At 35.9% G+C, this 25,165-nt stretch overlaps 1 protein-coding gene across 2 annotated transcripts in view; it reads left to right on the plus strand.

Moving 5' to 3' along the window:
- LOC113100529 (histone RNA hairpin-binding protein-like) overlaps positions 1-22,585 on the plus strand; it is a 55,462-nt gene extending 32,877 nt beyond the window's left edge. The window contains exons 3-7 of one of the 2 annotated variants that reach the window (XM_026265213.1): positions 9,991-10,053; positions 12,427-12,576; positions 12,716-12,865; positions 19,192-19,303; positions 22,098-22,585. In XM_026265213.1, the coding sequence (XP_026120998.1) occupies positions 9,991-10,053; positions 12,427-12,576; positions 12,716-12,865; positions 19,192-19,303; positions 22,098-22,157 (535 nt within the window). In that variant the 3' untranslated portion in view covers positions 22,158-22,585. The remainder of the gene's footprint in view (positions 1-9,990; positions 10,054-12,426; positions 12,577-12,715; positions 12,866-19,191; positions 19,304-22,097) is intronic. The other variant, XM_026265212.1, reaches the window with a different exon arrangement.
- Positions 22,586-25,165: the final 2,580 nt, after the last annotated feature.

Genomic DNA, 25,165 nt, shown 5'->3' on the forward strand with positions numbered 1-25,165 from the left:
TATTTGACAAGGTTAACGGAGGTCAATCGGAACGAAACTCGGTGGGCATGTTTGACTCATAGCCCTAAAGGACTGTCAGAATTTTGAAAGAAATCGGCCTCTAGTTGGCGCTGGTGAGTTTTATGGCTCTGTAATCACGTGGTTTTAAACATATTAACACACTATGCATATCATTTGATAGATCTCCTCATAATGCAAAACTTTGCCTCAAGAACCATTGCTGTCAATCAAACCGTTCATTAATTATTCACAAATACATTAAAAACCTACTTTTGCGAACTAGTCCTAGGCTTTTTACCCGATCAGAACCAAATCACTGCAGTAATATTCTGTGGACTCTCTAGATCAATAATTATCAAAAAAATGTTGAATTTTGTACTTTGGTTAGCTTTAAAGGGGTAATTTAGAAAAAGGGTGTGGCCAAACATACCCCAAAGCCTATAAAACCTAAACGAAAACTCAAAACTTTATGAATCTTGGTGAAAATATGTAACAGGTGACTCTTAACAAGCATGCAAAGTTTCATGGAAATCGGAGCATAGGTGGCGCTATAACAGTTTTAAAAGCCTCAAAAACAAAAATTTTTTAATAGAAAATGATCACAATTTGTAGAGCATGTTCATACAATCAAACAAACACTAGATCTTAATATCATATGATAGATCTCCTCTTTTTGAACAACTTTGCCTCAGGCAGTGAAGATGTCAATCAAATCGTTCATTAATAATTCAAGAATATGATAAAAACTTACTTTTGCGAACTAGTCCTAGGTTTTTTAGCCCGATCGGAACCAAACCACTGCAGTTATATTCTCTGGACTCTCTAGATCAATAATCATCAAAAAAAAAATTGAATTTTGTACTTTGGTTAGCTATAACAGGCTAATATTGATAAGGGCCGTAACCAAAATACCCAAAAGCCTATAAAACCTAAACAAAAACTCAAAACTTTATGAAACTCGGTGAAATCATGTAACAGGTGACTCTTAACAAGCATGCAAAGTTTTATGGAGATCAGACCATAGGTGGCGCTATAACAGTAGAAAAGGTCTCAAAACACAAGATTTATATGGTAAATGGCCTCAAATTGTTTGAAAATGCTCATATATTCACTCAAAAACACTAGATCTTATCATATGATAGATCGCCTCATTCTGAACAACTTTGCCTCTGGGACCAATGTTGTCAATAAAGCTGTTAATTAAATATTCAAGATTATTAAAAAAAGTTACTTTGGCAAACTAGTGATAGGGTACAAGCTGAAAATCAATAAAACCACTGAAGTACAATTCTCTAGACTCTGAAGGTCAATAATTATCAAAAACATGTTGAACAATTGCATTTTAACAACTATATACCAGTATTTTTATAATATGTTATTTTCATAGTGTACACAAAGGCCTATTAATACAAACAAAAAAGCCCACAAATTATCAAAAGTATGTAAAATAATGCATAATTTCATTTCTAAACAAGCCTTCAAAGGTTAAGAGAGATTGGGCAAAAAAATAACACTATAACAGTTATGTTTAAAAACACAGTGTTGTTTGAGTAAATGCAATTTATAACCACTAGATGGCAGCGGAAGACCACTAATGGGCTCATTCAGCTAAGTTAAACAGTACTGTTTTTATGAATTCATGCCAAAACATTAATAAATTAACTGTTATAACATTTTAAATCTCATTGAATTGATGTTTTCCATTTTGTTCATACAGATGTATCAGTTTTAAAATTTTGCCACATTATGATTACAGTTTAACCTGAAAATGACATCTAAACTCTAAAAAAAGAGAAGACTTGCAATAAGTTTGTCACCTATCACTTATTTCAAATACCTATATCTGCAACAAAATGTTTGTGCATGTATGTGTGTGTGTGTGTGTGTGTGTGTGTGTGTGCATATGCTTATAGAATATAAATATATTAGTCTAATCATTTACTTTCAGTGTGTGTGTCTGTCTGTTAGCCTGTTCACCATTTTGGATGTGTTTAAATGTCATCCAAACATCCAGGTTGGCTCTGACCACCTCAGATGCCTTAAATGCTTGAACCCCGGTAAAATGCTGCTTGCAGCTTTAATTAGGGGTTCAAGCACACAGTGCTGAAATCCTATTGTAATTGTTAGGATTTTTTAGGGGTTCAAGCACGCAGTGCTGAAACCCTATTATAATTGTTAGGACTTTTATTATTATTATTATTATTCTTGAAATTTGGACAGATTGTAGAGCTCAATTTGGGGAGAACTTATCAAAGTCTCAGCCCAATCGGCCTAACGGGGGCGCTACAGCGAAAAAAATCAATTTTATTTTGACATTTTTGGCCGTAAATTGTAAACCGTTAGCCGTAGACTCAAAAACATGGCATCGTTGCAATCCTTGGGTTAGCCCGAACAAAAGTGTATGGTGCCTTTTTGGGGTCGACGACGCACCGTTTTCTCGCAAAATCGTGCTATATCCGAAACCTACTTTTGCGAACTAGTCCTAGGATTTTCAACCAATCAGAACCAAACCACTGCAGAAATATTCCATGGACACTCATCAATAATTATAAAAATTAAAGCTGCAAGCAGCATTTATCGGGGTTCAAGCATTTTAGGTCTCTGGGGTGGTCTCGGCCAACCTGGATGTACGGATGACAGTTAAACACATCCAAAATGGAGTTTAGGCTCACAGACAGACACACGCACTGAAATTAAATGATTGAACTAGTTTTTAGTAGTTTTGATGTCATTTTCAGCTTTCACTGTAATCATAAAGTGGCAGAAGTGTAAAAACTGCCGTTTACATTTATCTGACGCTTTTATCCAAAGCGACTTACACTTGCTATATATGTCAGAGGTCACTACTTCTGGACCAACTTGGGGTTAAGTGTCTTGCTAAGCGACACATCGGTGTCTCACAGTGGATTCGAACCCGGGTCGCTCGCACCGATGGCATGTGTCTTATCCACTGCGCCAACAACACCACTACGTCTGTTGGATATGTCTGTTTGAACAAAATGGAAAACTGTGACTCAATGAGATTTAAAATGTAACTGTGTTTTATATTTTTTAGGCATGAATTCACTTAAATTTTGCATGCTTGTTTAGAATGAGATTATGCATTATTTTACACAGTTTGATAATTTGTGGGCTTTCTGTTTGTATTAACAGGTCTTTGGGTACACTATGTAAATAACTTACGTTATCTATAAGTGATAGGTGACAAACTTATTTCAAGTCTTCTCTTTTTTTAGAGTTTAGATGTCATTTTCAGGTTAAACTGTAATCATAATGTGGCAAAATTGTAAAAACTGATATATCTGTATGAACAAAATGGAAAACATTGACTCAATGAGATTTAAAATGTTATAACAGTTCATTTTTTAATGTGTTGGCATGAATTCATGAATCCTTTCAACAGTACTGTTCAACTTTACTGAATGAGCCCATTAGTGGTCTTCCGCTGCCATCTAGTGGTTATAAATTGCATTTACTCAAACAACACTGTGTTTTAAACATAACTGTTATAGGGTTGTTATTTTTTTTTGCCCATTAACAGTTTTATTGACAACATTGGTCCCAAAGGCAAAGTTGTTCAGAATGAGGAGATCTATCATATGATATGAATATCTAGTGTTTTTGAGTGAATATATGAGCATTTTCAAACAATTTGAGGCCATTTACCATCTAAATCTTGTGTTTTGAGACCTGTTGTACTGTTATAGCGCCACCTATGCTTCGATCTCCATGAAACTTTGCATGCTTGTTAAGAGTCACCTGTTACATGTTCTCACCGAGTTTCATAAAGTTTTGAGTTTTCGTTTAGGTTTTATAGGCTTTGGAGTATGTTTGGCCACACCCCTTTTTCTAAATTATCCCCTTACAGCTAACCAAAGGACAAAATTCAACATTTTTTTAATAATTATTGATCTAGAGAGTCCACACAATATTACTGCAGTGGTTTGGATCCGATCGGGCTAAAAACCTAGGACTAGTTCGCAAAAGTAGGTTTTTAACATATTTGTGAATAACAATTGAACGATTTGACTTGGGGGCGCAATAAGATAGAAAAAACACTAAATGGCTATAACTAGGCAACTGTTGGCTCGATCGACTTGAAAATTGGTACGCAGTGTCTTGGTCTGAAGAGGCACAAGTACCTATGAGGACATTTGCATATCTCAAAAAACATGGCCGCCATTGGCCAAACAATTTTAAGCACCTATTTGAAAGGGTTAACGGATGTTGATCAGAACGAAACTCACTGGGTACGTTCGACTCATGAACCTTAAGGTCTGTAAGAATTTTGAAAGAAATCGGCCACTAGTTGGCGCTAACAAGTTTTATGGCTCTGTAATCACGTGGTGTTTCACAATATGCATATCATTTGATAGATCTCCTCATAATGCACAACTTTGCCTCAAGAAGCATTGCTGTCAATCAAATCGTTCAATTGTTATTCACAAATATGTTAAAAACCTACTTTTGCGAACTAGTCCTAGGTTTTTTGCCCGATCGGAACCAAACCACTTCAGTAATATTGTGGACTCTCTAGATCAATAATTATCAAAAAAATATTTAATTTTGTCCTTTGGTTAGCTGTAAAGGGGTAATTTAGAAAAAGGGGTGTGGCCAAACATAGCCTATAAAACCTAAACGAAAACTCAAAACTTTATGAAACTCGGTGAAATCTTAAGCTTAACAAGCATGCAAAGTTTCATGGAGATCAGGCCATAGGTGGCGCTATAACAGTAGAAAAGGTCTAGGAAAACACAAGATTTATATGGTAAATGGCCTCAAATTGTTTGAAAATGCTCATATTCACTCAAAAACACTAAATCTTCATATCATTTGATAAATCTCCTCATTCTGAACAACTTTGCCTCTGGGTCCTACATTGTCAATAAAGCTGTTAATTAAATATTCAAGATTATTTGAAAAAGTTACTTTGGTAAACAAGTGATGGGGTATAAGCTGAAAATCAATAAAACCACTGAAGTACAATTCTCTAGACTCTGAAGGTCAATAATTATCAAAAACATGTTGAACAATTGCATTTAGACAATAATAAACCAGTAATTCTTCGGCGTCCGGTGTGAAACAGGCTTAATCTCAAAAGGCTATCTGCCACACTGGCGGGTGAATGTCGCGTCTTTTGCGCGCTCAAATTTGTTATTTCCATTGTAGGCGCGCGGTATGCGCGCTCATAATGAAAGCGATGCTCTCGTTTTTTCCAGGCGCGTCCGCAACGCATCGAGTTAAAAACATCTCAACCTCTCAGAATGCCACAAGTGCACCGCGGGTCATGTGACAAAGAAATAACCAATCAGCTTCATCCTTTCCCGCAAGTGCCCGAGCGCTTTGGAAAATAAGTAAAGTGAAAGTAAAGTGAGTGACGTCAGTGAGTGTGTTGTCAAGCAAAGAGAGCGAGCGGTAGCAGTGTCTGTGAAGGAAAAAAATAGATCCCGGCCGGATGGGCACGAAACAGGAAAAGTGTAACACCTTATATAATTAAAAAAATAAACATTTTTAGTCAAAAACAACATGATGAATGCTAAAATCCGATTTTATATATCCTCGAGTCCGAGTCCAAGTACGAGTCATCTGTCCGCGAGTCCAAGTCGAGTCACGAGTCCAGAGAATGGAGTGTCGAGTCAGACTCAAGTCTGAGTCCAGGACTGGAGTACTCCATCTGTGGTATGTTATGTGTATGCCAGGTTAAAGAGATGGGTCTTTAATCTAGATTTAAACTGCAAGAGTGTGTCTGCCTCCCGAACAATGTTAGGTAGGTTATTCCAGAGTTTAGGCGCCAAATAGGAAAAGGATCTGCCGCCCGCAGTTGATTTTGATATTCTAGGTTTTATCAAATTGCCTGAGTTTTGAGAACATAGCGGACGTAGAGGAGTATAATGTGAAAGGAGCTCATTTTTTAAAATCTATACGATGTTTGATAGGGAGCCAGTGCAGCGATTACAGGACCGGGCTAATATCGTCATACTTCCTGGTTCTAGTAAGAACTCTTGCTGCTGCATTTTGGACTAGCTGTAGTTTGTTTACTAAGCGTGCAGAACAACCACCCAATAAAGCATTACAATAATCTAACCTTGAGGTCATAAATGCATGGATTAACATTTCTGCATTTGACACTGAACGCATAGGCCATAATTTAGATATATTTTTAAGATGGAAAAATGCAGTTTTACAAATGCTAGAAACGTGGCTTTCTAAGGAAAGATTGCGATCAAATAGCACACCTAGGTTCCTAACTGATGACGAAGAATTGACAGAGCAACCATCAAGTCTTAGACAGTGTTCTAGGTTGTTACAAGCGGAGTTTTTAGGTCCTATAATTAACACCTCTATTTTTCTGAATTTAGCAGTAAGAAATTACTCGTCATCCAGTTTTTTATATTGAATATGCATCTCCATTAGTTTGTCAAATTGGTGTGTTTCACAGGGCCGCGAAGAAATATAGAGCTGAGTATCATCAGCATAACGGTGAAAGCTAACACCATGTTTCCTGATGATATCTCCCAAGGGTAACATATAAAGCGTGAAGAGTAGCGGCTCTAGTTCTGAGCCTTGAGGTACTCTATTCTGCACTTGTGATCGATTCACTGCTACGAACTGATGGCGGTCATATAAGTACGATTTAAACCATGCTAATGCACTTCCACTGATGCCAACAAAGTGTTAAAGTCTATGCAAAAGAATGCTGTGGTCAATTGTGTCAAACGCAGCACTAAGATCCGATAAAACTAATAGAGAGATACACCCACGATCAGATGATAAGAGCAGATCATTTGTAACTCTAAGGAGAGCAGTCTCAATACTATGATACGGTCTACGGTCAACTTTATTGTCATTGTTCACAGTACAAGTACAGACAGAGAAACAATGGGTACTAATTAAATGTTTATTTTTGATGTATGCATTGAATTCTATGCATTTAAAAAATAAAAAAAAAATTTTTTCTAAAAAAGGAAACTTAGTTGTTCGTTTTAAGAGACCCAGGAGTCTTATTTTCTCTTGCCAAATTAATATTGCACTTTAAGCAAAAACACATTTTATCAGATTAATTGATGGAATTTTTGGTAGAATACTCTATTACTAAAATATTCGACAACTACAGCCCTAAAATGCAGACATTAGATGTCTCCAAATTCAGGATTAATAGCTCCAGTCTAGGCCTCAAGTAGGCAGGCCATGGTGTCCTGCTCCACCTCTCAAATTGACACATGTAGGTCAGTGGAGGGGAATACACTGCAGGCAAATTTTTTTTTTTTTTCATGCACCTGTCAATAGGGCTGTAGCTATCGAATATTTTAGTAATCGAGTATTCTACAAAAAATTCCATCAATTTAATCGAGTAATCGGATAAAATGTGTTTTTGCTTAAAGTGCAATGTTAATTATGCAAGAGAAAATAAGACTCCTGGGTCTTGTGACGGTCACCGGAGGAACCGCACATTCAACATGGACGTTAATACGCACACATACGTACAAACACACACAGAGGCTGTTTGGTGATATAAGAGTTTATTGTAATTATTGATCAGAGAGTGAATGAAATCCCTTTATACTATGTGTATTGTTCTCGGTAGCGTTTGTCCCGTGATTTTTAGAGTCCTGGTAAGAAACAATGGCAGGAATTATTGGTTCCGCTTAGGGTGGGAATCTAACATGTATTAATTGTGCGTGGGGGTTTCAGGGGCAATGTGGCCGAGTTGTTGCTGTTATTTCCTGTTTAATGTGAACGAATTCATAACATCAAAGTATATTTATTAAGTAGAACATCATGCCAATATGTTTCTTTCAGACTCTGTATATTTAAGGGAACATGTGTAAAGTGTTTTCTGTGAGTTTGTCCCTCCACATGTGGTAATGGTGCTGGCCACCAGTATAAATGTGAATGTCTTTGTAATGGAAGGTAGTCTGTGTTTGTGTTTGTTACTGCAGTGGAGAGTGTGGCCTGAGGGTTGCAGGTCTGAGGGTTGCAGGTATTTTATTCACTCTCTGATCAATAATTACAATAAACTCTTATATCACCAAACAGCCTAGGTGTGTGTTTGTACGTATTAACGTCCATGTTGAACGTGCGGTCCCTCTGTGACCGTCACAGGTCTCTTAAAATGAACAACTAAGTTTCCTCTTTTTAGAATTTTTTATTTTATTTTTTAAATGCATAGAATGCAATGCATACATCAAAAATAAACATTTAATTATTACACATTGTTTCTCTGTCTGTACTTGTACTATGTACGACAAGAAAGTTGACAGATGAATTAAGTGCATTTAAGTGCCATTCAGTTGGGTTTTTAAATAAAGCATTTTCGGAGATGCACGTTAAACATTAAAAACATAAAACATTAATTTATCTTTTAATTATTGAAAATTAACTTAACTTTTTGGTAAACAATGGGTATTTACTATTAAAAATAAAACATGGAAGAAAGGTTGTGTGATTTAAACCTTAAAAAAAAATAGTTTTTTTTTTGTAATTTTTTTTTTTTTTTTTTTTTTTTTGTGGTACATTCTGCTGAACAATAGTCTTTAACCTGACTTTTGTTTTGACGGGTTGATGTACCTTTACAGTTCTGTGTATGTGATGTGACGCTAGTTTTACTCCAATCAAATGGTCAAAAGTGACTGTCAGAGAAGTTCTGGAGATGTTGTTCATGTGTTCTCGTCTTTAGTAAGACAGCAGATGCTGAAATCACCATAGCGTCACGCATGCTTCAGTGTTTGTGATTTAAGGAAGACGCGCTTCTGCTCCATTCATTGACACAGACATGCAGAACATGCAGGATTCATATTTAAATTGACTGTTCCGGCTTAATATTTACAGATATTAGTCCATATCGTGATTTGATGTAAGTGCAATGACCTATTTTTGATTAATTCATTCAAAATTGGCAAATTCCGTGCCATTCCGCGTTAAACTGTAGATTCCGTTTTTATGACTGGATTCCGCGATCCGCTGGAAATAATAGGGCCCTAGTTGATTGAAATAGATTTCAATCAAATACATATTTGTAAAGGCCATTTTCTCAAAATTAGGTTTTTCTCCAACTCTGAGCCGTAAATCTCCACTTCAGTAGCACGTATACACAAAGTTTACATATTTATTCCTGTCTATATTCAGAAAGTTTTTACAGAGAGATGTGTTCATAATATAATTTTCTTGATTAAATACAACATTTTATTCCCCCCAAAATTGTAAAAATATATTGTTTTCTGGCTGTTCAAAGTATTTTCTGAATTATGGAGTGACAAAAAGAAATGCGCAGAATTCTCTCTGTAAAAATATTTGACTCGATGTCAAAAAAATATATAATTAAACAATAATTTTGTAATTGACTTCATCCAGTGTTCAGATTTTTGTTCTAGACATTTATGCAAATTATATTTAATATTTCAAATATATTTTACATTTGTCCAATACTATGGACGAAGGCCCATTGTGAAATCTTGATTAATCCCTTTGCTTTACTTAAATGTGTCAGCTTAATTTATTTTAATAACACCTGTGCTTACTTCACGGCCACCTCTTTTTTTTTTTTTAGATTGCTCACACATCAGACTTACTGACTAATGATCTATGAAGATTTCTCCTTCCTCTTCTTTCTTTATTTCTGTTCTTATCTCTGTGGGCAGTTTTTGAGTCCAGTGTTGATTTTAAGTTATAATGACCTTGTTACATTGTGATGCAATATTTTATTCCATTTGGAAAGATATTTAATTTACGCCACTACAGTTGCAGCTTGATGTCGTGCTGTTATTATTATTTTTTTTTAAGGTATTAAAAAAAGGTGGTAAAAGGTATTAAATTCAACGTAAGAAGTTCTGTATATACCCTGAATCCACGAAAAGATGATTATTCCGCAAATAACTGCAACTGCAGATTTCAAACAGAGATGGCGACAAAGAGGCAAACCTCATGGACTTCAGCTTTAAAGACATTTATATCCTTTATAAACTGTTAATTGGTGATCTCTCTCTTTTTCAGATACAGGAGGAGGATTCTTGAAGCAGATTTTCCTCAAAGAGACAGAAAAATCTCATCTGGAAGGTTTGTGATTATTCAGTGTAACAAGTCTTCAAAAGGTGGTGTAACTCAATGTCAAAACTTTCTGCTATCCCAGCTTAATAGCATCACAGAGTCACAGAGATCATAATCTTTGGGTGATCAATGGTATGGTTCAGATCAGGATTGCCAGGTTTTCAAAACAAATCCTGCCCACTTGCTTCTCAAAACTAGCCCAATCGCATTTCCAGGAGGGCAGCATGCGCTAAGCTGGTGTCGAATCACAACACAGGAACCGCTTGCACAGTCAGAACTCTGTATGTATTTCTGAACGAGGGACTTTATAGAACAAGGAAGTCATCAGCCCGTTTTTATGACAGTGAAAACAGCGGTATACAGAGATGTAAATTGTGTGAAAAATACTGTTTTTTTTTTTTTTATACACGAAACATGAACACGTTATATTGCACACTGTAAAGACAATCAAAGCTTCAAAAAAGCATGAAAAATGGGACGTTTAAATTACACTTTCAGTTTTGTTTGTAAAGATAAGAGCAATTCGTCAATTGAATCTGTAAAGGGTCTACTTTTATTTGTATACAGACATGACAAAACTTTCTGCATTTATCAAATAAAGATCACAAACAAGGTGCGCTGTCTGTAGCCTTGGCCTGCAGGTATCTTCATTTAGAAACACGTCATTAAAATGAACTAAGTCAGTGAATACTCAACGAAGAGACATGAGATATATCCCTAGGAAGCTTTCCATGTCTACTTTTAAACTAAGCAAGTGCTACAGAAAACAAATATTTTGTGATAAAGTAATCCATATGAAAACAACGCGATGTCCGTCTTTCACATCTCCCTTCATTATATCTAATGCGACCACATGCTGAATGCGCTATTGAGATTATAATGTTTCACTTGAGCTCGCAGCTTGTAAACCCCCATACAGAAAACAAAGCAGCGAGACTGTTTTTTTTTTTTTTTTTTTTTTTTACTGTTTGCTTCGCGCTGAGAGACATAAGACCCAATTCACCCCAAGATGATGTTCTGAGGATTTCCTCAGAAAAAGCAATGAAGCGTTTATTCAGCAGGGATCATGTGTAAATAATATAAATGTAACAGATAAATTTAAATGTAACAAACAATGCTGTTCTTTCTATCTATCTATCTATCTATCTATCTTATCTATCTATCTATATATATATATATATATATATATATATATATATATATATATATATATATATATATATATATATATATATATATATATATATATATATATATATATATATATATATATATATATACATATATATATATATATAAACACACACACACACACACACGTGTGTATGTATTTATATATGTGCATGTATATGTGTAAATAAAAACCTGAAAAAAATTCTCAGCTCTTTTCACCATTATTAATAATAATAATAATGTTGATAATAAATCTTTTTTATTTTTTTGTATAAACTCAGAACGTTAAAATGATTTCTGTAGGATTGTGTGTGACTGGAGTGATAGAAAAAATTCAGTTTTGATTGTTCCTAATAAACTGTTTATCTGCACTCGCAAATGAATATTAAATTATTTTGTGGGATAATTAAATATATGCTAAATAAACTACAAACATAATATACAAACATTTTTTCCCTTACATTCATTCTTGTAACTCTTCCCCCTCACATACCTGACTGAAAGGCTCATTATGCGGGCCTTTGTCTTCTCAGATGTAAATCACAACATAATGCATGATGGTTCTCGCCCTCTTAAATAGACAATTTCTACACACACACAAAAAAAATGTCTTAGAAAATTTTAATCAATATATTGTTTTCTGTGAGTGAGTAAACAAGATTATGTTCACATAATTTAGAAAGAAAAATTCTAGGCTACAAGATCCAGTTCTCAAAAGTCCCAGGATGTTCTGTATGTGTTTTATGGCCTTATTCAAGTGATTTATAATTTTTAGTTTTTCACTAACCCCGAATAAATATTGTTTTCTCAAAAATGACTGAGAGGGAAGAGTTACAAGAAAAAATGTGAGGACAAAATAAATGTATATATTTTATTAATGTATTGCTCTTATCTCTACGATCAAAACTGAAAGTTTAATTTAAGTTATTTTCAAGGTTATCAGGAGAAGATGCCTCAGCACACGTATATGTGTGAATTGACTCCAGAGGGTTAAAATATTGCTGTGTTAGTTTGAACATCTTGATCAGCTAAATGCAGGAACATTAGCACAACTAATGGTGTGAGTTTAGAGTGAGACTATCTTTTTAACAATGGCAGATGAGGACACTTTTGGAAAACTGAAAAAAAGGAAGTCTTTGGAAAACAGTTACATTAGGTGTCACTTGTACATGATTTGAGTTGTAACCCAAGCTTTTCATGTTCCCCCAGTTCGGACTCGAGAGACTCTAGAGATTCAAAAGAGTCTCCTGCTAAAGGTGACATGGAGTCAGATGAGGCCACACTCATAAGAAGACAAAAACAGATAAATTATGGAAAAAACACTCTTGCATATGACAGATACATTAAAGAAGTTCCCAAGTGAGTGAGATCATAATTATTGCATAATTATTGTTTTAAACTAAATGTATTATACTGTTATGACCTCTTGTCTTCGATTTATAGGCTTATATAATCTAACTGTTAAAGTGTTGAAAATTATTTGTAACCATTATTTTAGGCATATGAGACAGCCCGGTGTTCATCCAAAGACTCCAAACAAATTCAAGAAATACAGCCGACGGTCCTGGGACCAGCAGATTAAACTGTGGCGGGTCAGACTTCACACATGGGATCCTCCTGCAGAAGAGGGATGCGATGTGCAGCAGATGTAAGTTTTTTTGATTTCCAAATAAACTTAACCGCTATAATTTTCTAAAGAATATTTTATTTATATATATATATATATATATATATATATATATATATATATATAGTTCAGCATAGTGACAACACAATGATTAATCGTTGTTTTAGTATATATATATATATTAGGGGTGTAACGGTTCACAAAATTCACGGTTCGATACGATACACTGATGTCACGGTTCAGTTCAGTAAGTTTTAGATACAGCAAAATGTAAAAACATCTCAACTTTTCAGAATGCCGCAAGCGCACCACGGGTCATGTGACAAGAACTAACCAATCAGCTTCATCCTCTCCCGTAACAACGTTGAAAGCTCAGCCAAGATGAAGGAACTGCTGATCATAGTTGTATATGGATTGCAATTTTGAAATAAATTTAGTAGCAGAGCTACTGCAAGCGATTTTTAGAGTTGCAAATCCATTTATCCTTTGCTGAAATTTCCGCGTCTCATGGAGAGAGCACGTAATTGTTGCTTAGCAAAGACAGACGCCTCATGAGCGCTTCTGCCCGAGCGCTTTGGAAAGGAGGAGAAAGACACGCCAGATACTGACACAATAAGGTGATGTCGGCGTAAATGAGGTGACATGTTTCAAGTATTCCGGTTGGTGTTTTTTTTATTTTTTTTATTCCCGCTGGTGTAGCCTACTCTATTGTCATGTAGCAGATGCAACATACCGTTGTTGTTGTTTTTTATCCACCACTCTCTTGCCATCACCATTATAGCTTACAGGGAATCCAAAGTACACCCAAACACCAGACCTGTTGGTTATTGGAGGATCTTCTATTTTCAGGTCTGTTAAACGCATTGGCCACCGCGTACCGTGCATGAACAGTATGCGCTGAGTGAGCGAGCGCCTGACTGAGTAGCCTAATATAAACATATAATCAATCAATCAATCAATCAATCACCTTTATTTATATAGTGCTTTAAACGAAACTCCATCGGTGACAGAATGGAGAAAAAAACCTTGGGAGAAACCAGGCTCAGTTGGGGGGCCAGTTCTCCTCTGACCAGACGAAACCAGTAGTTCAATTCCAGGCTGCAGCAAAGTCAGATTGTGCAGAAGAATCATCTGTTTCCTGTGGTCTTGTCCTGGTGGTCCTCTGAGACAAGGTCTTTACAGGGGATCTGTATCTGGGGCTCTAGTTGTCCTGGTCTCCGCTGTCTTTCAGGGCAGTATAGGTCCTTTCTAGGTGCTGATCCACCATCTGGTCTGGATACGTACTGTATCCGGGTGACTGCAGTGACCCTCTGATCTGGATACAGACTGGATCTGGTGGCCACGGTGACCTCGGAACAAGAGAGAAACAGACAAATATTAGCGTAGATGCCATTCTTCTAATGATGTAGAAAGTACAGTGTTATGTGAAGTGTTTCCGGTTCCGGTTTACCTAATTAATGCAGCCTAAAAATCCTTTAACTGATTTGGATATTAAAAGCATATTAGTATGTTATGTGTATGCCAGGTTAAAGAGATGGGTCTTTAATCTAGATTTAAACTGCAAGAGTGTGTCTGCCTCCCGAACAATGTTAGGTAGGTTATTCCAGAGTTTAGGCGCCAAATAGGAAAAGGATCTGCCGCAGTTGATTTTGATATTCTAGGTATTATCAAATTGCCTGAGTTTTGAGAACGTAGCGGACGTAGAGGAGTATAATGTAAAAGGAGCTCATTCAAATACTGAGGTGCTAAACCATTCAGGGCTTTAGAAGTAATAAGCAATATTTTAAAATCTATACGATGTTTGATCGGGAGCCAGTGCAGTGTGGACAGGACCGGGCTAATATGGTCATACTTCCTGGTTCTAGTAAGAACTCTTGCTGCTGCATTTTGGACTAGCTGTAGTTTGTTTACCAAGCGTGCAGAACAACCACCCAATAAAGCATTACAATAGTCTAACCTTGAAGTCATAAATGCATGGATTAACATTTCTGCATTTGACATTGAGAGCATAGGCCGTAATTTAGATATATTTTTGAGATGGAAAAATGCAGTTTTACAAATGCTAGAAACGTGGCTTTCTAAGGAAATATTGCGATCAAGTAGCACACCTAGGTTCCTAACTGATGACGAAGAATTGACAGAGCAACCATCAAGTCTTAGACAGTGTTCTAGGTTATTACAAGCAGAGTTTTTAGGCCCTATGATTAACACCTCTGTTTTTTTCTGAATTTAGCAGTAAGAAATTACTCGTCATCCAATTTTTTATATTGACTATGCATTCCATTAGTTTTTCAAATTGGTGTGTTTCACCAGGCTGCGAGGAAATATAGAGGTGAGTATCATCAGCATAACAGTGAAAGCTAACACCATGTTTCCTGATGATATCTCCCAAGGGTAACATATAAAGCGTGAAGAGTAGCGGCCCTGGTACTGAGCCTTGAGGTACTCCATACTGCACTTGTGATCGATATGATACATTTCATTCACTGCTATGAACTGATGCCGGTCATATAAGTACGATTTAAACCATGCTAATGCACTTCCACTGATGCCAACAAAATGTTCAAGTCTATGCAAAAGAATGTTGTGGTCAATTGTGTCAAACGCAGCACTAAGATCCAATAAAACTAATAGAGAGATACACCCACGATCAGATGATAAGAGCAGATCATTTGTAACTCTAAGGAGAGCAGTCTCAGTACTATGATACGGTCTAAATCCTGACTGGAAATCCTCACATATACCATTTTTCTCTAAGAAGGAATATAATTGTGAGGATACCACCTTTTCTTGTATCTTGGACAGAAAAGGGAGATTTGAGATTGGTCTATAATTAACAAGTTCTCTGGGGTCAAGTTGTGGTTTTTTTATGCGAGGCTTAATAACAGCCAGTTTGAAGGTTTTGGGGACATATCCTAATGACAATGAGGAATTAATAATAGTCAGAAGAGGACCTATGACTTCTGGAAGCACCTCTTTTAGGAGCTTAGATGGTATAGGGTCTAACATGTTGTTGGTTTAGATGATTTAACAAGTTTATACAATTCTTCCTCTCCTATAGTAGAGAATGAGTGGAAATGTTCCTCAGGGGGTCTATAGTGCACTGTCTGATGTGATACTGTAGCTGACGGCTGAATGGTTGCAATTTTATCTCTAATAGTATCGATTTTAGAAGTAAAGTAGTTCATAAAGTCATTACTGTTGTGGTGTTGGGAAATGTCAACACTTGTTGAGGCTTTATTTTTCGTTAATTTAGCCACTGTATTGAATAAATACCTGGGGTTATGTTTGTTTTCTTCTAAAAGAGAAAAGTAATCAGATCTAGCAGTTTTTAATGCTTTTCTATAGGATATGCTACTTTCCCGCCAAGCAATACGAAATACCTCTAGTTTTGTTTTCCTCCAGCTGCACTCCATTTTTCGGGCTGCTCTCTTTAGGGTGCGAGTATGCTCATTATACCATGGTGTCAAACTGTTTTCCTTAACCTTCCTTAAGCGTAAAGGAGCAACTGTATTTAAAGTGCTAAAAAAGAGAGAGTCCATAGTTTCTGTTAAATCATCAAGTTGTTCTGAGGTTTTGGATATGCTAAGGAATTTGGATACATCAGGAAGATAACTTAAAAAGCAGTCTTTTGTGGTAGAAGTGATGGTTCTTCGATACTTTTAACAAGTAGAATTTACAATTTTGGCTATATGAAGCTTACACAGAACTAAATAATGATCTGAGATATCATCACTTGGCTGAATAATGTCAACACTATCAACATCAATTCCATGTGACAGTATTAAATTTAGAGTATGATTTCGACAATGAGTAGGCCCTGAAACATGTTGTCTAACACCAATAGAGTTCAGAATGTCTATAAATGCTGATCCCAATGCATCTTTTTCATTATCAACATGGATATTAAAATCACCAACTATTAATACTTTATCTGCAGCCAGAACTAACTCGGATGTAAAATCACCAAACTCTTTAATAAAGTCTGTATGGTGCCCTGGTGGCCTGTATACAGTAGCCAGTACAAACATAACAGGGGATTTATCATTAACATTGGTTTCTCTGGATAATGTTATATGAAGCACCATTACTTCAAACGAGTTATACTTGAAGCCTGTCCTCTGAGAAATCCTGAAAACGTTGTTATAAATTGAAGCAACTCCTCCCCCTTTGCCTTTTAGACGCGGCTCATGTTTATAACAGTAATCTTGGGGGGTGGACTAATTTAAAATAATGTAATCATCAGGTTTTAGCCAAGTTCCTGTCAAACAGAGCACATCTATATTATGATCAGTTATCATATTATTTACAAAAAGTGTTTTCGTAGAAATGGATCTGATATTCAATAAGCCAATCTTTATCATTTGTTTTTTATTTGTTGAACCTCAATTAAATTGTTAACCTTAACTTGGTTTGGACGTTTTTTGTATTTTCTAGTTCGGGGAACAGACACAGTCTCTATAGTGTGATATCTAGTTGAAAGAGTCTCTATGTGCTGAGAATTAACTGACCTCTGTGACGGGAGGCAGCTAGCAGACGGTCGGTTTAGCCAGTCTGTCTGCTTCCTGACCTGGGCCCCAGTTAGTCAAGTATAAACACTAAGACTATGTGCCATATTTCTAGACAGAAGAGTGGTGCCACCCCAGGAGGGATGAAGACCATCTCTTTTAAACAGGTCAGGTCTGCCCCAAAAGCTCGTCCAATTGTCTATGAAACTTATGTTATTCTGTGGGCACCACTTAGACATCCAGCCATTGAGTGATGACAATCTGCTATGCATCTCGTCACCACGGTAAGCAGGGAGGGGACCAGAGCATATTACAGTGTCTGACATCGTGCTTGCAAGTTCACACACCTCTTTAAAGTTATTTTTAGTGATCTCTGACTGGCGAAGTCGAACATCATTAGCGCCGGCATTTCTAACAATCTTACTGTATTTACGTTTAGCCAGCACTTTTAAATTTGCCAAGATGTCAGGCGCTCTGGCTCCCGGTAAACATTTGACTATGGTGGCTGGTGTCTCTATACTCACGTTCCGTACAATAGAATCACCAATAACTAGAGCACTTTCATCAGGTTTCTCAGTGGGTGCATCACTGAGTGGGGAGAACCTGTTTAATGTTTTGATCGGAACAGAAGAGCGGTGTTTTGACCAACGACTACGCTGCCTCACCGTCACCCAGTTGCCCTGCTGCAGGGGCTCTGTTGCCGGAACCGGACAATGTACAGGAGTCCCTGAGCTAGACGCATCCAAAGCCGTATCTAGAGCCCTAACATTCTTACTGTCCTCAATTAAAGTTTGGATGCGTGTCTTTAAAGCCCCTTTCACACTGCACGTCGGACCCGCAATATTCCCGTAACATTGCCTGGTCGCCTTCTGTGTGAAAGCAACCACGTCCCGGAATTGATTACCGAATCGAACCCGGGTCGGGGACATAGTAACATTGCGGTAATCGATCCGGAACGAGCGCTGTGTGAACAAAAGCCAGATCTAATTCGGTATCGAAGTGATGACGGTTGTTTTGAAGGAAGATCAACATTCGCGACGAAAACATATGTGCAAACTGTAATGAAGCAGAGATCAGTTAGTTCCTCACTTTCCGCGCTGATGCAGAGATCGTTTGCTTGCTTCAGTTAAAGTATAACGTGCCAAGCTTTGTCGACTCGTACATTACACGTCACGCGCTGATGTCACGTGTCGTTACGGGATCTTCAAGGGTTGTGTGTGAAAGCACGCACATATACCGGGTCATCACTGGCAGTGTGAAAGTGCCAAATCTAGCGACCAGGGAACAATTACAGGAACACTTTACCCCTGTATTTGCCGGAATGGCAGTGTGAAAGGGGCTTAATTCTGAAATCTTCTCTGTCAGCCTAACTATTTCCCTGCATTTATCACATGTGAATCCCTCATCAGCGACAGAGATAGATAAACTGTACATGTGGCAAGAGGTGCAAATAACGATAGTAGGCGAAGCCATTACTCACTTAACTATAAGTTGGTGTTTTTTTTCTTCGGGAGTGTCAGGGGCGTTGCCTGTTACGACGTTTGCGTTATTAGGCTACCTTGTTGAACGCATATCATTATATTTCTCTTTTTTTTTTTTTTTTTTTTCTCAAATATAATTAATTAGTCCAACGAACCGTTCGGTATACATAATGCGTACCGCATACCGAACCGAAAGCCTCGTACCGAACGGTTCAGTACGAATACGCGTATCGTTACACCCCTTTTATATATATATATATATATATATATATATATATATATATATATATATATATATATATATATATATATATATATATTAGTAATGTTCATTTAACTCCTGCTGTGATTGTCACAGAGAAGAGATTAACCTTGGTGAAATAATGGACTTTGAGTTCGATGTGGAGTATTCAGGGGATACGGAATACCTGTGTCCAACATCAAGTGGAGCATCACTGGCTTTGGCAGAGGTAATCTTCACAATTTCAAGCCCATTCCAAGTAAAATCAGTAACACCAACATTTCAGAATTTTTTTTAATTTCATTTGTTTTTATAATGACTGATTTTTGTGGTGGTAATTTCCAGAATTTTGTCAATTACATTTACCATATTATGTGTTAGGCTACATTCATTTTGTGTACACAGTTTTTGACAACTTTTAAACAAGATATTTGAACCTTTTTTATTTTTAAAAACTTTTTTTTATGTTGAAATACTACAGAAATGTAAAACAAAGAAAAATGCATTTGCACTGTGTAAATTAAATATACACTGATTCATAGTAAATGTTATTCAATTAATAGCAAGTTCCATTGAGTATATATATATTTTTTTATTTAATTATTGACATATGGCAAGTAGGCGTTTTATGCTGCCATCCAATTCCAATTATTGTGCTTATTTTATTTTAGCATCCATGTCCTCTGTTTTTTGTCATACATGAATGTTTCTTTTAGTGATCGACCGATATTGATTATTTGCATGTTTATGTAACCGATATGCAGAACCGTTATTTATTTACTGTTATACTTCTGTTTCTGACAATTATTACAACACAAATGAGCTGAACAAACCATTTTATTTATAACAATCACTCCCTCCTTGCATACAAAAAAAATATATATATATTTATACACAAATAAATAGAGGGGTCTGAGTCCAAAAAATTAAAGTGAACTGTTACGAAGTGTCTTTATTTTAAAATATAAAAAATAAAAACAGGTAAAAAAAATAAAGCACAAAAATGATTATAACATATTGGTGGGGGCGGGAGGGCTATTTAGGAGTGCATAGCTATTTAGTAGTGTAACTTAATACTCCCAGTTAAGCAGAACTAGGTTTTAGTGTAGAAAACAGAGTCTTTCAGCATTCTGCCCTGTAAGCCTGCTTCCTTTGTTTTCATAAATGGCTCCCACTTCACTGAAGGCTCGTTCACTTGGCACCGAAGACGGTGGGGGGCAAAGGAACTTTCTTGACAGACGAGCAAGAATGGGGAACCTTTTCTCATTTTGTTTCCACCATTCAAGTGGCTTGCCCATCCTCCTATCAATCACTGATTCCAACTAGTGTTATTAATTATTATGTTTTGTCGGTCTAGATCATGAAATGCTTTCTGACAAAGTGCTGTAACTTATCTATGCATTTACACAAAACTATAAATTGGGCTACTCAACCGCGATCGTGTGTGGAGATAATAATTTCCACAGAGCTGCATTTATTTAGATTTGTATTAACTAAATAATGGTTATGTAGTAAATCAAATGATTCTATAATTTATGGGGTTTAAACGAGATAATCTTGTCAAAAATTTCATGCAGTGGCCGTGCTTGAGGCTTCCTGATCATCAACCCAGTCAGGTGCTGAGCAATATGAACAAACTTTTTTTCCCGAGACTATATAAAGTTAAACAGCACTTGTCAGTTGGCATTTTATGATCTAGGTTCAATCTAACGTTAGATCATGAAATGCCAACTGACAAAGTGCTGTTTGACTATAATTTAATCAACCGCGATCGCGCATGGAGATAATAAATAATAAAATTTCCACAAAGCGGTATATTTATATGTGTATTAGCGAAATAATTATGTAGTAAATGATAATATAATCTCGGGTGTTTAAACAAGATAATCTTGTCAAAAGTTTCATTCAGTGGCCGTGCTTAAGCCTCCAGATTATCCGTCAGTTGCTAAGCAATATGAACGAACTTTCTCTTCTAGACTAATGGTGAGCAAATACAACAGACAGAGAATTAAATTCAGCGCTTTTATTTTCAACATGCACTCATTCATGTCTGTTTTATTTAATTCATTTAAAGATACGTCTTTATTGAGGCAGGACATGACGAATTACACTATGTGACTCAATGAGTTCGTCTCAATTGTTTAGAAACAAGCTGCATAAATTAACTATATCAGGAATTTATGTCTCAGATCTCATTTGTGCATGTCTGTTATGTTAAATAAAGTTGATTAATTAAAGCAAACCAAGTAGAACATATACTTTACCTGTGCACTGAGTTGTTGTTGACTGATCTCCTCAGACGCCCGGGCTGCAATGTCGGAAATCTCAAAATGGCTACAAGATGGCGCCGTAAATCAGCGAATCCGATATTACAAAACCGATAACCGATTATGGAAAAATGCTTAAATATCGGGAAAAATATCGGTAAACAGATACATCGGTCGATCACTAGTTTCTTTATCACACTAATTTACTCACTAACTTGAGTACTCTGCTTTTTGCCATTCATTTGGAAATATACTCATGAAAAACTGGAGGGACTAATATTTTGTTTATTTATGAGGTTCTTGTCTGTCAACCTTTATGCTTCTGAGTCACAGTGTGCCTTTTTGCTAGAACTGCTCAAAGATCCTGTAATAAACTTTCACAATTTTAGTTTACAAAAGTTAATAAAATCTAATTGCTGGTGTTAAATATTACGGCATTGTGATCTCCAAACATTCATAGAATCACTACACTCCCAGTTGAGAGGTGCTCTGGTGGGCTAGCAGATTAAATATATGCAATCAGACCATTTGAAGTCTGGGTAAAACAGGTCCTGGAATGACTTGCATAAAAACATAAGGTCGAAGCATCACTGGAAAAAGTAATTGTTTCTGGTGGGTGTTGTGCAATTGTTTTGTACAGTACATCTACAGTGTGATAATTGACTAGGGATGGGCATTAATACTCTGAAATGACATTTAACATTTTAGTTGGAATATTTGTCAGTTATTTAACAACTTTGTCATCTTGTGTTGCAGGACTCATTTACAGGAACCTCTAAAAAGATGATGAAAATTGAGGATACTGAAATGTCTTGAGGAGTTACACTGAGATCCAAAGCTCTATGAGAGAACTCCTGAGCAGCTGAATTGCTTTGAAACACTGTTTGCTTTACTGTTTTGAGTGTTGTTGTGAAATGCTTTCAACAGGCATTTTTGTAATAGCACACGTTTTGACAGCTTCTTAAAGAGAAGTAATTTTAAATGGGTTTTGTCAGTATCTCTGAATGCAACATGTTCTTTTCCACATTTCCATTTTGGGTCGTTGCAAAAGAAAATGTAAATTTTTAATTTTTTCTCTTCTGGTAATCCATTTAGTGCTCAGTGGACGTTCTCTTGTATTTATCAGGGTTTTTTTGGATCTCAGAGAGGGTTCACAACAAATTTCCAATGTTTCGTTTTAAGCATGCTTTTAGTGGGGTTTTTTTGTTGTTGTTTGTTTTGTTTTGTTTTTTTGTCAATTTAAATAAGAATATTTTTAATGAAAAAAAAAAAAAAAAAAAAAAAAATATATATATATATATATATATATATATATATATATATATATATATATATATATAATAAATAAATAAATAAAAACTGGAATGACCAAATAGTTGTCTATTTTGTGTATGGATTACAGAAGATGTCAAACTTTCAAGACCTTGGAATGAAAAAAATCCTCTTAAATTCCCCAAGAAGTCCAATACAAAAAGTTAAATACAATAAATGTTTAAAATCGAATGTACACTAGAGTTTGGAATAATAAGGAAATAAGGACTTTTACTTTTTAATGTTACATTGAAGCTCCTCTCTTCAGTGATGCAAATTACTTTCTCATTAGCCATATTTCCACTGTCGGGCCAGTGTGAGCCAGGGCTTAAAGCGGGCCGGGCGGGCCACCGAGGCCAGAATAGCGCAGGGTTTCCACCAGTGATGCGTGGGTCAATGTATTAATAATAACCCGCACCCGACCAACGTTTTCAACTAACTAGGACCGCAAAAAAATATAATATTGTAAAAATATTGTAATTTAAAAAGCAGTAAATGCTCATTGTAGCGTCATTGGGCCATAGGAACGTAGGCATAATTAACTAGGCAAAAAAAAAAAAAACTTTATATATTATAATTTTAAGAATTATAAAAAATCGTCAGTTAGCTCATAATTTGTACTAAAAAAGTCAAGTCTGCTTCTGTCTATTTGTATGTTTCTGCAAGGTCAGCAGACATTGAGGCTCGGGTTTGTTCCGATCAGAGCTCGTGAGTGGAGAGGGTGACCAGATGTCCCGAAAAATTCGGGACAGTCCCGAAATCTAAACCGCTGTCCCGAAAATTATACTAAAGCAAAATCTTGTAGTTATTGTACATTAAAAACTAAGCTGTCTGCTTGAGTCATCCTGCAACCAGCCCCCGCCGGCTGCTCATTGGCTACAGCTTATTTTTTCTAAGTTAAAATACCATATGCGGCTAGGCACGAATTTAGATATTTATCAAATTAATCCATATGCACAAAGACAATATGACCTTTTTGTTTTAAAGCTTGATGAAGAGAGCGCAAGTTGCTGCATCTGCAAGGAGAACAGTGACGCACGCGTACAGGAGTGATTGACAGTTTGCGGCACTGTGTACAAAAAAATACTCCGTTATACAATTATTTTGTTATTTTTGTTTAAGCTTATTAGCGTTACAGAAAGGTCTGATTTACGCACTGTTACTTGTTACACTGTTACTGTCAATTGAATTTTTAATTTTTTTTTACAATGACATTTGAGTTCATGATTTTAATGTTTTTTGTGGCAGACTAATATCTTTTATTATAGGCTATGGAGTCTAAATGTTGTTTTTATGTGGCAGACTAATATCTTTTATTATTGGCTATGAAGTCTAATATCATAAGCCCCCCCATCCTGTCACCCACGCGACTGGCCCACGGCTAATGTAATTTGATATGTTAGACTTTACAGGGTTAAAATTTTAATTGAGCTTTTATTTATATATATATATATAGAGAGAGAGAGAGAGAGCGAGAGATGCATATATATATATAATGTATGTGTGTGTGTGTGTGTGTGTGTATATATGTGTGTATATATATATATATATATATATATATATATATATATATATGTGTGTATGTATATATATATGTATATGTATATATGTGTGTGTGTGTATATATTTCTTAAGTGAAAGTAAACAGCTGAGGAAAAAAATGGGATGTGTATTATATTGGATGTGTTCATCGTCTCTTAAAGTGACCGCGTCTAATTTAGCTACTGGCTGCTGCAATGTTAGTCCAAGAAAATGAAAATCACTCACTGCTCTTGACTTAATTACTTTGTAGTTCTAACAATCAAACCAAAAATTATTCAGACAACAGATATAATTTTTGATATAGCAAAACTGTAATAATGTGAGAAATGTTGAAGGTGTCTGAATAAATGTAGATTTGATTGTATATTAAATTTTTACATAGAAGACTATCCAGTGCTATTTTACAATTAATTATTTGGTTTCTGTACCTTCACACAAACTTGAAAAAAACTTAAACATTGTGTAAATAGCACAAATAAATAAAAATAAACATACAAATTAAATTTTTTTAAACATGGCCCACTGGTACAAGTGTATGTGTGAAACAGGCGTAAGGTTGTTTGCACCTTGTGCAATGTGGAATTAGTTTACAGCTTTCTCAAGCAATTTGTGATGCATTTTGGAAACAGGAGATGAGCCCCTTTTCTAATGCACCACCTAGCTTGATAACCTACTTCTCAAAGACTTACTGTTTGACAATTTTATTTGCGTAACACACATATTCTGAATGCCTTCGGCAGAATTCGAATGAGCCATCTTAATCTAGATTAATTTCAAGATCACCGTGAGATTAATCTAGATTAAAAAAATTAATCTATGCCCACCAATTATATATATATATATATATATATATATATATATATATATATATATATATATATATATATATATATATATATATCACACACACACACACGCGCACACACACATACAGTACAGACCAAAAGTTTGGACACACCTTCTCATTCAAA

This window comes from Carassius auratus, unplaced genomic scaffold (assembly GCF_003368295.1).
Source record: "Carassius auratus strain Wakin unplaced genomic scaffold, ASM336829v1 scaf_tig00217292, whole genome shotgun sequence".
NCBI classification, from domain to species: Eukaryota; Metazoa; Chordata; class Actinopteri; order Cypriniformes; family Cyprinidae; genus Carassius; species Carassius auratus.